We start from the raw sequence: 12821 nt of genomic DNA, 5'->3' as shown, positions 1-12821 counted from the left end.
GATGAACCAATTCCAGTAAGTGAGCCCTGATAATTCCTTCCCTGGCCAGCTGCAGGAAAACTGCATAGTACTGCCTTTACCACAGCCATCCACGCGGGCCTGATGCTTTACTATATCGACCCAGGAACTCAGAGAGGCGAGAAGTGAGGGTGTCCCATTGCATGTTTGCACTTTATATTGTTGTAGTGGACTCATTGTCAGTTTATCAGTCAGTTTTCTTTTGTCCCTGTAGGATTTAGGGAGTGGGTGGACACACCCAGTTGTGCTGTTGATAGTGATAGAACTGAATTCCTGTAATACACAACATTTTTTATGATGAGGAGGCATGAGGGTGATACTGGATATTATGACTACACAACACAGCCTGGCATGAGCTCACACTCACCAGAAGAGGGAGCTAGAGCTAAGGAAGAGACTCTAACCCTAGGGAGATGGCGTGTGTCTATGTGTGTTTGTAGTGAGGGTGGGGTGTCTGTGTGTGGGAGTGTATTGGAGTGGAGTACTCTACACTAGCAGCTGTCACACTCTACACTAGGCTCTCTCTTTCTCGCTCTCTAAGACTTGGCCCTCAAGTTTTGTTGCTGTTTGTAAAACAAAAATCTCCCATGTCCTCTTTAGGCCTGCGGGTGGACGACGTTGATAAACAGAGAGGAACACCGGTCTGTCAGCTGACCCCCTGTGCTCACAATGCAGCCCACACACTCCCGCTCCCTAGAAGCCTTGCTGCTCCAGGAGGGGTGCGGGTGGGTGGGTGGAGAGTGTCCTCGCCACGGGCAGATGATCCCTCAGCATGATAACACAGTGATGAAAACATGCATTCTTTCCCCCTTTCAGACTGTTCTCGTGATAACGCCAGCCCCTCCTCTCCCAACCCAAACACACACTCAAAAACACAGTCCTGTACGCTGCTTCCCTAAGTGTATCCACATCTGCTGATACTGTGACATCATTACTCTCAGCAGGACTAAGCAAACAGGATGCCGCAGACAGGCGGCTTGTTCTCGTGAGTGAAAACATAAACGCACAGCAGACAGACAAGAGCACTGACATTAAAATATAGACACTATCAGAGCCAGGCTTGAGGAAAGAACAGAGAACTGACACAACTGACACTACCCACATCATTATATCCCATTAGCAGACACACAGTTATTAGATTATCATTTTTTTATTGAAATATTCATTAGATATTACATATTTCATTTATTTAGTTTTCAAAATAAGTCTTCCGATACTCTCCAATAAAGTCATCATTATTATTTTGTAAATATACATTCAAGACAGTACCTTATAAGTTTTTATTATTTTTCTCTAAAAGAAAGATTTAGCTAGCTGAGTCAATAATCCCTTTGTTCCAGCCACTGTATTTCACATCATCTATATTGCACCATGAACACTTCTGCCTTCCATGGGCACTATTGAGTGTTTTATATATGGAATCATCTTGTCCCCACGGCATCCATGAAATGACATGTGGGCTGAGAAGGCACTACAACTATCTTATTTCAATGTCTCTCCAAAGAAAGAAAATAAGCAACATTTCAATACTGCTTTGAAAAGAGAGGGAAAAAAACAAGAATGATAGAAAAACACTCTGTGTTCCAAATGACGACGCAGAAGAAGTTTTCCTGGAAATAGCTGTTATTCATCCTAGAAATCCTCACTGCAATACCAGATCAACGCTGGGGCTGTTCTAGTGGCAACCTCTTGGGGCTGTGCACGGTAGCCATCACAGCACCCTCTCACCTCAATTCCAGGCGTGATGTAATGGCCAATTGATTGAACGCACTGTGAACACATAAAAATGGATGAAAAAAAACAGTAACTGGAAAAAACAACAAAATCTCATATGGCTTATGAAGCAGGCTTATTGGTCTGCTTAAATCAGCTCCACTAAAAATTACAAGGACAGCAGAGGGGGGAGCACTGTCCTGTGGGTGACCAGTGGGAGCTGGTCTGTTTCCATGCGGGGTCACCACTTCCTGACCGCGTACTCCACAGATGTGCTGGTGACCATCTCACAACAGGAAGTGCCTCCTTCATTCCGTAAACCAGACCGCTTGTAACCAAGCGCTTGAAACAGCCCCCGGCACAGGAACAAAGACAAATCTCTTTCAGTGTTGAGCTTACTGGACAGTTGGCATGCGGTTAAATAAATAAAGGTGCTAAGGGTGGCTACGGCAATGCATTCTGGGACCTTGGGGGGGGGGGGGGGCACTTGCTTTGGGAAAACAATCTGTACCACAAAACACACAGGGGAACAAAACAACACAAGTGAACACTGCGTAGCACATACACATCATACTGCAAATGACTTCTGTGGTTTGACTTCCCAGAAATGTGCAAACAAATGTCACAAACATGTAAAAGTGGAAACGGCTGGCATGCTCTAGGTTGAGGCATATTTCTTGAGCATTTCAGAAATAGAGTTAGGCATGCAGAAGAAATAGCTCATCAAAAAATCATTGCGAAATACCCCCAAAATGCTTGACCTCAAGGGATACAGTCTTGGCCAACAATAGGGGCAGTGACACAGTGAGTGGACAAATATGTCAGGGACTCTACTTTGGCAGAGTGATACGGTGGCACAGTTGTTAAAACATACAAAACTACAAGAAGTGACCAACGCTGTACACACATTTTCAAAATCCTTAGCCACCTGTCTAACATCTACACATATGTATAGAAACTCTTAAAAGTGTTAGGATGAAAAAGATCCATATGGCTGTTCAATACATGACACCACTGTGTCACGATTACATTCCAAAACCTTGTAAAAACTGCACAAAGCTATTAGCCTACTCATAGTAATATAAATGCCATAGGGTTAGGATTATGGAAAAAAAGTTTAGCATTGTCATTCATATCATTCATTTTAACCAATATGATTGTTCATGGTATCAAATGACCGAGCTAAAAACCTTCTAGAACCATCTGCCACGTCTTGATTACTGTCTGACACATTTTGACCAGGGGTTCCTCCAGAGCTCCCTTTGTAAACATTTTATCGACATATTTACAAGACATTTAGATACAAACACCTCCATTTCATAAATAAAGGTAAAGTGTCAATGATTCATTACCAACTACCTCGTTGGTTCTTAGTACAGCACAACTACCTAGCCACCACCTCAACCAGTAGGGCACTCTTCAACATCCTATGGATATCACAAATACTCAGTAGGCAGCTACACTAACACACCATGCAGACAAATCTAAACTCACATACTTAACAGTACACTTAAACAAAACATTTCCTTTAAATATATATATATATATATATATATATATATATATATATATATATATATATATATGTGTGTGTTTGTATTTATAGATATATTAAATTAAGATGATAAACCTGATCAGGTTTTTCAGATATTGCACAATGAACCTGGGGGTGGAGGAGAAACTACAAAGACAGCTAAAAATCCCTCTGACCTATCAAAACTGAAATGTCCCTAAGTAGTGTCCAACTACTCTAGATGGCATCTTATCAATTGATAATGCCTGGAACGGAAAGACTGTAATGTTAGCAGTTAGAAGTTAGTCCCTGAACAATACTCAGCGCTGACATTTCCGTCCAGAGTGTTTGTCAGCAGTGCACCAGGCTGAACGTGGTCTAACTATTGTTGAACAGTCACTGAGCTGAGAAGATCTCACAGTATCTGATGTCATGTTCCCGTAAGCAAATCCACATGGATCACAATGCTACGCTCCTGTGGCCCTGGTGTTAGATACCACACATCCATTAATTGCTTTTCTTGGAGAGTCTCGTCACAATTATTAAAACTTTGGTAGCAAAGCTAAGTGCTGAGCTGAGAGAAATGGAGGACTTAGAGTCACCTGCACTTTGGGCTGCTTCATTAGCTTCTCCCAAGGTTTACTGCACTAAGAACCTCCCATGCACCCCAGCCAGCCAATCACAACCAATCTCACCAACTAACTAATCTTCGCTGTGCAGTGGCATACTTTCAAAAAAGTAGCACACACAGAAAATATACTCCAGGTTCTTGTAATTCCAGCACGCTGAGCATCTAGATGGAGGTACCTTCAAATAGACTATTAAGTCCGTTGTGGCTACAGTGTAAACACAACAACAAGCAACGCAAGGGAAGAGTGCTGAGGCACAAGAGAACTGATCGGCTGTCAACACTGCGTGTCAAAACTGGCCTTGTACATCGGAACACTGCTGGTCTTCCTCTTAATTTGTGCAAAACAAATGCAGATTGCAAAGCTGCTCTTGCTGTGATTTGTCACAGGGTCAAGTGGTGAGCACAATTTCAATTGCTCTTACTGATGACTGATGCCTATCAACACAGTCTCACAAAGGATACAGGGATCCGATGTCTTGGTGTTTAGAGAAGCCATCCCTGTTGATACGGAGTGGTAATAAAGTGCTGATGCTGCACTTAAGAGTCGACACCTAGCCTTCTCTGTTGGCTTCATGACACCCACGTAAATACATCAGTAAACACACATGATAGTAAACATACATGAACTGCAGCTTTGGGTACAAGAATGTGCGAATAACTTTTCTAAATAAATACTTAAATAAACATAACACTACTGCATTAGTTACAGCACATTAAAAACCGAATATTAGTCTCAAAAGTGGAATGGAGAAACACGCTTCACCTCTCCAGCAACCAAAATAACCAAGCACGCACACTCAAACACGCCACCACACACACACAATCAAGGTTTTACCCTGTTCCCTAAACTCCCCACAATTACAGACTTGTTCCATGTCCCTGATCCCACCATGTTAGCACACACACACACACACAAACACACACACCCATACACACACTGAGCTAGAAGCCCCTCTAGGTGTATCCCAGGGTCTCCATCTCGCTCCGGTAGCGCTGCTCGGACACCTTGCTCTTGTGCTGCTTGCTCTCCAGATGCAAGCGAAAGTCGGCCTCCTCGCTGGCCCCTGAGTTGCACATGGAGCAGTAGAACTGGCCGCTGGGCGTCACGCACATTGCCAGGTCACGTGGGATACGCTGCCTCGGCCGTGGGTTGTAGTAGGGCCCTGAGAGGTAAACACAAATACACACATCCACACACACACGCGCACGCACGCACACACACACACACACACACACATGCCACATACAATTAAAGGATTAGGAAAAAGCAGTTGTTCAGAAGTGAGACACCATCATGGTTTTTCTGTTTGAGTTTTCAACAACAGGCCCTGATGATATGAAGAATAAGTACATCTGCTACTCTCCGTTCCCCCACCCCACCCCCACAGAGACGTGGGCGAGCTTAACGCTTCTCATCAGCTCAGCACAGAGCAGCGTGCACTGATGAGTACAGATGCCCCATGCTGGAGGGCCAAGAGGAGCATCTTCCGTCACGCTGTCACAACTCCACATATCCTACGACTGCACACACACACACACGCGCACACACACACAACTACACATTCATCCCATTAGACATAAAACAGAGCCTGATGAATGTGTTTGCTTAAATCAAGGGCTAACGAGATGTGCAGAAGTTGCTCACAATGCTGGAGGCATCTGTCTGAGTAGACACTAAAGCAAGTCTTATTTACGGGGAGGAAATCATGCACAGCTATTTCTGGCTTTGTCCATTCGGAATATTATTAAATCAAAGGCCGAGTGGACCTTAGGAGATAATATGCATCTGGGTGTGTATTTCTCTGTGCATGTGTGTGTGTGTGTGTGTGTGTGTGTGTGTGTGTGTGTGTGTGTGTAGAGTGAGGCTGTATGGTATGAATCGTTCCAGACTGGGAAATGAAGTGGAGTGGGTGGAGGGAGTTAGGCAGTGAGTGAGTGTGCGTGTGTGTGCGCTTTATAGGCAGTGGAGCGTAGGTGTGTGGGACGACAGGAATGGACATCAGTGTGTCCGGTTGTTTGCATGTGCATGTGTGTCTGGAAGTGCATTTGTATATGTCTGCCTCTCCCTCTCGGAGTGTCTTCCTGAGTGACTGTGTGTGTGTGTGTGTGTGTGTGTGTGTGTGTGTGTGTGTGTGTGTGTGTGTGTGTTTGTGTGTGTGTGTGTGTGTGATTGAGATCTGCCATCTGAGCGACAGGTGTGACGTCTATGGCTGACTGGACTGACGTGGGCTGCAGTATCACTTTACAAACTCCAAAGCCTTGGCACCCAGCCTGAATTTAGTGAGAGCAGCGAGAGCGGCTGTCCAATCACACGCACGCACACACACACACACACACACACACACACACATACAGAGTCGCCACAGCCAACCCTCAGTGAGGCTCACAAACGCACGCAAACACACAGACACACACACACACACACACGCGCACACACACACACACACAAACACACACACACAGAGTCGCTACAGCCAACCCTCAGTGCGGCTCAAAAACACACACACAAACACACACACATACACACGAATGCAGTGCTGCCTGTCACTGTCTCTGTCCTCGGTGACCATAGAGAAAAGCAACAACCCCCTCCAGCAGCTAGCCTGGACAAAAGCACCGCAAAAGCACTGCAACATATGACTTACATTTGCTACAAAATAATATTTAAATAAAATGATGCTTCTACTTGACTTTGTCCTTGTACACAGGGTGAATAGTGGGAATACAGCCCTGCTCAGCTGCTCAGTTAGGCTTTTATAAGGCATCTATGTGAGAGATTATGGCTGCTATTTATACATCTATATTTGATTGACTAAAATAGATGTGTGCACCAGCCAACTGATATATATGTGTCCTACAGTAACAGTACATTTAGTTTGGTACTGTTGGTGGTCTGGGTGTTTTCAAGAATGATCTATTCTAACTTTCTAACACTCACCCAACAGAAAAAAAGAGACAGTAAGTCGAAGTAGATTGAAGAAAGTAGAAGATGAGATTGAAGAAAGACTACCTTAACATTACATATACATACATATGAATACAGCATCAGTATTACTAGAAAAAAATTGACTGAGACTCTTTACTTAAAAAAAACGTCAACCTGCCGTGTCAAGACATAGTGAGTGTAGGTGTGGTGTGCTATACCTGGTATGGATGCATGTGTGTGTGTGTGGGTGGAGAGGGACGTCAGCCGTACCTGGTATGACAGGAGGTGCATGTGGTGCTCTGCGGTTCTTGATCAGACGGAACTCACTTCCTTCTTTCCTAGTCCGCCTCTGGCCTGATTCACACGACTCTCTGAGGGACAGAAACACTGTCACTAACCTCCAGAGATGATCGCTTTACCTTAGTTTAAAGTTAGTTACACTACACTAAGGTTGCCTTAGTTTAACTGGACCAAACTCAAGTGTGATTAGTCCCCTCTAGCCCTGCCCCAGCTGCTGTCCATTCACATTACATGTCAGTTTGTGCACCTGGGTCCATTTGTCATAAACACAAGCTTCGATCTACCAATCACTTGGCGATGCCACAAAAAATAACATTTATTTCCTGGTTTTGGAACGGATTAGCCTAGAAATCTAGACGCACCCTAGTGGCAGCAGGCTAGTCTAGCAACTCTCCGTTGGCTTGCAAGCTGGAAAGATTAAACTTCGATAGGGCCAATCACATCGTGTAGAGACGTTAGGCGGGCTTAACATAATGATTGATGGCAGAGTTGCAATAGTTCGGCTTCAATTCCCTGCTACTTGAAAACAAATTAGACGGATGTTGCTGTTGGCGAACAGCGTGACACGAGTTAAGCTTTTTTTAAGTTGGCAAAAGTTTGAACTAGCCAACTAGCTCAGCTGGTGGGAAAACGCATGGGACTCATGAGTTGTAGCGCTGTCCTATTGCGTGCAGAGGGAATTTGAAAGACAACCGATTATCCTGCCCCTCGGACTGAGCACTGCGAACGGTGAGTGCCCAGACCCTAGATTTTAATGTGGGTCTGGCTCGTCAGGCTAGGAATGGATAGCATTCACACCAAAGCGAACCGCACAGGAGTTCTGAGTTTTAGCAAACCGTACCCCAGACTCTTTTCTCTGTCTCTTTACTTTGGTCCGGTCTCGGGTCTGCACCCGAGTTCGATACACTGCATTCACATTATCAAAAAAAACTGTGGTCGGGTCCGGACCAAAGTGTCTAGCGTAAGTGTGCCCTAAGACACTAACTGCCTTTGCATACTTATATAGGTGGTACTTCAGAAACATACAAAGCTACTTTACATTCCAACAAGACAAGTCCCTCATGAAATTGTCCCATAAGATAATATCAAACTGTTTCAAGCCATGGAGGAGGATGTAGCCTCCTAATCTAGCATTATCACTTCCACACAGTGATGAACCCCGTCACATTTACATGAAGCGGCCCCTGAGCTTATCAGTAGAAACAGGTCTTCAGATAAACCAACACATCCAAACCTCCTTCTCTCTTGGTGCATTCACTCAAGCACAAACAAAGAGCAAATTGGATGGACGAGGCCACACACAAAGGCCAAGGAAAGTTATAGGTACCAATGAGGTTTTAGTATCTTTAATGATTGAACTGCATGTTGGAGGGCCTGGGAGAGAAGGCATAAGAAGAGAGAAAAGGAGAGAAGAGGAGAGAGAAAGTGTAGACTCACGAGTAGCTGGTGCTCTGCTGGGCCTCTGCCAGGCGCAGTCGCTTGGCATGGTTCTTGCCCTGGTAGTGCGCCTGTGCCACTGCAGGTGAACTGAAGGATGCGTCGCAAAGCTTACAGTAGTCATTCTCTGTGGCCAGTATCACCCGCCCTGCGCCCTTAAAGGATACCGGCTGGAGAGAGAGAAAGACAGGGAAGAATCAGTAAGAATCAGTAAGGCATCCTTTAAAAAGGATTTATAAGATTATATTGTTGATCATAAGAACTAATAATATGACACAATAATAAAGAGTAGGAGACATGCAGGAAGGACTGAAATAATGCAGGAGGGAAGAGAAACAGTGTAGTGCTCAAAGTTTGTGGAGAAAAGGATCTCTGATGGTCACGTTTTCAGTTCTACCTTCACTACTGGACTGCCATATAAACATGACAATATTGCATTCTAAAGGATACCCATGGCACACTGCCCAAAATATTGTCCTTCAATGTGGTATATGGCTTTAGACTTTGACAGTAATTGCTTTGTGACTGCACTGTTCTGACATACTACTGTATATCTAAACAACGCTCACAGTCACAAACAACAGGTTTGTGTTCTAAAGTGCTTTACCTGCTTACATGTGGCACTTTCTGTTGGTGGGGTTGAGTTTGGTTGCTGGGAGACGGGCTCTGCTATCTCAGGTATTCGTATAGGAGGAGGCTGCTGGCTTCCAGCATAGAAATTCCGCAGTTTCTTGCTGTGGTTTTTTCCCTAGAACAAAAGATCGCAGGGCAATTACATTGTAATTACACTTCACATTCCAGAAGCATAATGATGAGATTCTATTGTGCCTCGGACACAGCAGGCCGCTAAAAAGGCCAAGAGCGCTGCCGGCGCTAATTGAGTGGGAGTCCCCACCTGGTAATGGGCTTGGGCCTGCTGCGCGGAGTTGAGCGTGACGTTGCACAGTTTGCAGTAGAGCGGCTTGCACAGCTCCTCCAAGGTGGCATCCTGCTCCGAGCCCCCCGTCTGGCACTCCTCTTCCAGGGGCCTAGGGCCCGGCACGGGCACGGGCAGCGCAGACACCGGGGGTATGGGGGGCAACGGGGGTACCTGCGGCGGGCTATGAACCATCTGGAGGTGGGGGTGCGGCTTGGCCGGCATCGCGCTACAGAGGGGGTAGTGCAGCACATCTGGCGAGGAGAGCATCACAGGCGGCGGTCCGAAGGGCTGAGGGGTGGACAGCGGCCGGAAGGGCTGTGCTTGTGGCTGGGGCTGGAGCGGCTGCTGCTGCTGACACATCAGACTCAGAGGAGTTTTGGGAACAGACTGCAGGCCTGAGGGGGAGGACAGAAGAGGGGATGGTGACGACGTGGGCGGGCAGAGTGAGAAGCCAGCTACCAGCTAAAGGAGAAGAGGCTACGGCTTCGTCACGACTGCTGGAGGACCCGCAAATCCTCACAGAAGATTAAACAATTGCCACAACAAAAGGAATATGCTGACATTTCTGTGTTGAAATCTAAATGGAAATTTACCTTGAAGTCACTGTCAGTTGTGGAGTTGTGCATGCATATTAGCTGGGCAAAGCACATGCCTGCTGTATTGGGCCCACAAACAGACCAGCTTCCTTCTAGTGCTATGAATTCTTTCTTCCCAGGTGCAAGTGAACTGACTATCTTCTATAATATATATATATTCTTTATACTTTTCATCAATACTCTTCAGGAAATGGTGGATGATATGGTGTGTGTGTGTGTGTGTGTGTGTGTGTGTGTATTTATTTGGGCAACATGTGTGCTCCAGAGGAGGTAGTCAGCTCAGCTGTTCCTTTTTTCCATCCAGTACATCATTTCCAATGGAGAGAATAGACAACAATGATTCAGTCCACTAAAATAACCTCCTGGAAGTGACCCCTGGGTTCATTTCCGGGTGCCAGTCGGGTGACATTATTGGAATGGCATCTCGAGAGACTGAGCCCAGCATTAAATTCCAAAGTAAGACCACCACTAATCAGAGAAGCAGGGGAGGAAAATGCACAGCATGTCTGGTCAATGGCATCAAACCAGAAGTTAAGCATGTTATAAACCTTACACTTGTGAATTGTTGTTGTAGTACTGGCATTGTTAATGTAAAACATGCAACATGTAGCATTGTTAATGTGAAACATTTACAATATATCGCTCCAAATGTAATTTCTCTTGTTCTGCTGTAAGATGAACCTGATATCACTTGGTCATAAGAGAATACCATCCCAAAAATAGGTATAAGGAGGTCCTAGCCTACATAGTCATTGCTCAAGGTCAGAGTTGCAGTCCTACTTTCCCATCACGGCCACATACATTGTTGCTCGAGACTCAAGAGTTTTCTTAGAACCCAATATTGAGGCCAAAGTCATGAAAAAAACTTTTAGGCTACTAATAAATGCAAAATTATTATTGAAATAATGAATAATCCTCAACTCACTCAATTAAACAGGAAACAGTTTGAAGTCTCTAAGACTTTAATACATGTGTCTTGTGACGCACAAAAGACAACTCAGACAGACAGGTATTTGTTACTTGATGAAAAGCAGGTTGTGTTACATGGCATGCCATCTCAAGACACTGTCTTTGCATGGAAACCGTGCAGACCACGGTATGCCGTTGTTTAGCCACATCAATAATTAAGGAAACAATGCTTAAATTACAAGCATGGTTGGTCTCGATGCGCCACGTCCACTCATTCATTGCTCAGGCTTTTTGCATCTTTTGTGCTGTGATTTTTCACCACATCACAGGTGGACTTGGAGCAGGGCAGCCTTACCTCCTGTCACTGTCTTAGTGATTTTACTTTTCACAACTGCATCAGCATTAGACCAACCGATTGGACCATGGTCATGGTTTATAAATAATACATTGGCAGATTATGCACTTCACTTTCTTCTGTTTTTACACAATAGTCCAGAACTTCAGAGCATATTTGAACATAATGTGATGAAGGGCAACTATGTATTCATGTGTTAATTTGAAATGTAGGCCTTCATTTCATGTCATTAACATCTCAAATCCTTGTTACACGAAAACACACAGAGAAATTATATTAATCAAAGGAACCAGAATACTTTATCCAGCACTCAATCACTAAAAGTTAATCAATCACTAAAATAAAGCTTAATAATTGTAGCTGCAGCTGTTGTTTACAGCTGTGCATTTTTAGTTAGTCTAGGTGGAACATTCAGTCAGTTCCAACACATTTGGAGTCTGATGCTCACCTGACGTCACTATCTATAGAGTCGAAGATGTCTACAGGAAGGAGTCACTGGATGTAAAAAAATATATATATAAACTCCTCACCAGATGATGATTTTCATTTAGTTTAAAATAAACATGGAACCGCTCATATGATGTTTTTGCCATATGAAGTTCACGGCTCCTGCACCAGTAATGCTGCTTAGTGGTAGGCGCAATAGTAGGCTATGTAAGAAAGCCTTAGAATATATGCTACTAGTGTATGTTGTAGAAATAAATGTAACGTTAGCGTAATGCCAGGCAATTGGCTAACATCTTGCAGCGCATCTATGCATTCGCTGTATCATTGTCATGCACTAACAAATCATAACGCTGTCTTACCTGTTATGTGGGGGAAGTAATGGCTACTGTTCCCATAGCTTATATGATGTGAACTGTAATTTCTGCTGTAGTCATTACTTTGAATTACAGCATCCTTGCTCTTCACGTTCATCGCCATCTTCACCGCATCCTACAGGCGAACTTCTTCCAGCTCGCTTCACAGTGCAGACCGTGCACTTTGGAATAGGGTATGTGAAAAGGGCGTGAATTTTTTTCTAAGGACATCAAAGATTAATTTCTTGGTGTATTTCCCTACCCTATTGATTTTAACGAAATATGTCTTATTATGGATCGACTACATCCTATCTGCAAACGACGCTAAAAAAATCATAAAAAAGAAATCGACTCATATTAGACTTGGCCCCTTAAGTTTGGTACAGTCCGATTTCCCTAATGGTTCAAGCAAACTCCTCACTGTTTACAGGCATAACAATTTTAGATTTTGATTTCCGAGTCACGTTCATTAGGCCTATCTAATTAGGCTGTAAAGTAAGCATAGGCCTATTCAACATTCCTCCGTTTAGACTGCTAGACTATTGATGTATTAATAATTTCCCCCTTTTCAGTTTTAGTAAAGCATGCCAATTAGGCCTATCATAGATACAATCATATAATAAAAAATACCTGAAAATAGCCTAGGCTAGGCTATAAACTAAGCCTAGGCTATATTATTATTTTTTTTTAAAAGAAAATATATT

The 12821-nt window shown here is 44.1% G+C and overlaps 1 protein-coding gene across 2 annotated transcripts; it reads right to left on the bottom strand.

Annotated features, from left to right (window-relative positions):
• Positions 1 to 1209: 1209 nt before the first annotated feature.
• Positions 1210 to 12775, bottom strand: zmat3 (zinc finger, matrin-type 3). 2 transcript variants are annotated; one of them, XM_048251723.1, is made up of 7 exons: positions 12124 to 12775; positions 9434 to 9852; positions 9146 to 9286; positions 8539 to 8708; positions 7072 to 7172; positions 4881 to 5038; positions 1210 to 1788 (listed from the first exon to the last, which is right to left on the bottom strand). In XM_048251723.1, exons 1-7 carry the CDS (start codon positions 12239 to 12241, stop codon positions 1651 to 1653), a joined length of 1245 nt encoding a protein of 414 aa, XP_048107680.1. In that variant the 5' UTR covers positions 12242 to 12775; the 3' UTR covers positions 1210 to 1650. The 2 variants fall into 2 exon arrangements, with proteins under 2 accessions (XP_048107680.1, XP_048107681.1); XM_048251724.1 differs by lacking the exon at positions 1210 to 1788 and having other exon boundaries at positions 3326 to 5038.
• Positions 12776 to 12821: the final 46 nt, after the last annotated feature.

The sequence above is a fragment of the Alosa alosa genome, chromosome 9 (genome assembly GCF_017589495.1).
Source record: "Alosa alosa isolate M-15738 ecotype Scorff River chromosome 9, AALO_Geno_1.1, whole genome shotgun sequence".
NCBI lineage: Eukaryota > Metazoa > Chordata > Actinopteri > Clupeiformes > Clupeidae > Alosa > Alosa alosa.
The sequence above is the reverse complement of the archived record's forward strand: the minus strand, read 5'-3'. Positions and strand labels throughout refer to the sequence as shown.

Excerpts from the sequence above, each read along its gene's own strand:
- zmat3 (XM_048251723.1), bottom strand. The coding sequence starts at position 12,241 with ATGGCGATGAACGTGAAGAGCAAGGATGCTGTAATTCAAAGTAATGAC. Across the intron at positions 9,853-12,123 it reads TTACTTCCCCCACATAACAG|GCCTGCAGTCTGTTCCCAAA; the intron begins GTAAGACAGCGT and ends CCTCCCCCTCAG. Across the intron at positions 8,709-9,145 it reads AAAGTGCCACATGTAAGCAG|CCGGTATCCTTTAAGGGCGC; the intron begins GTAAAGCACTTT and ends CTCTCTCTCCAG.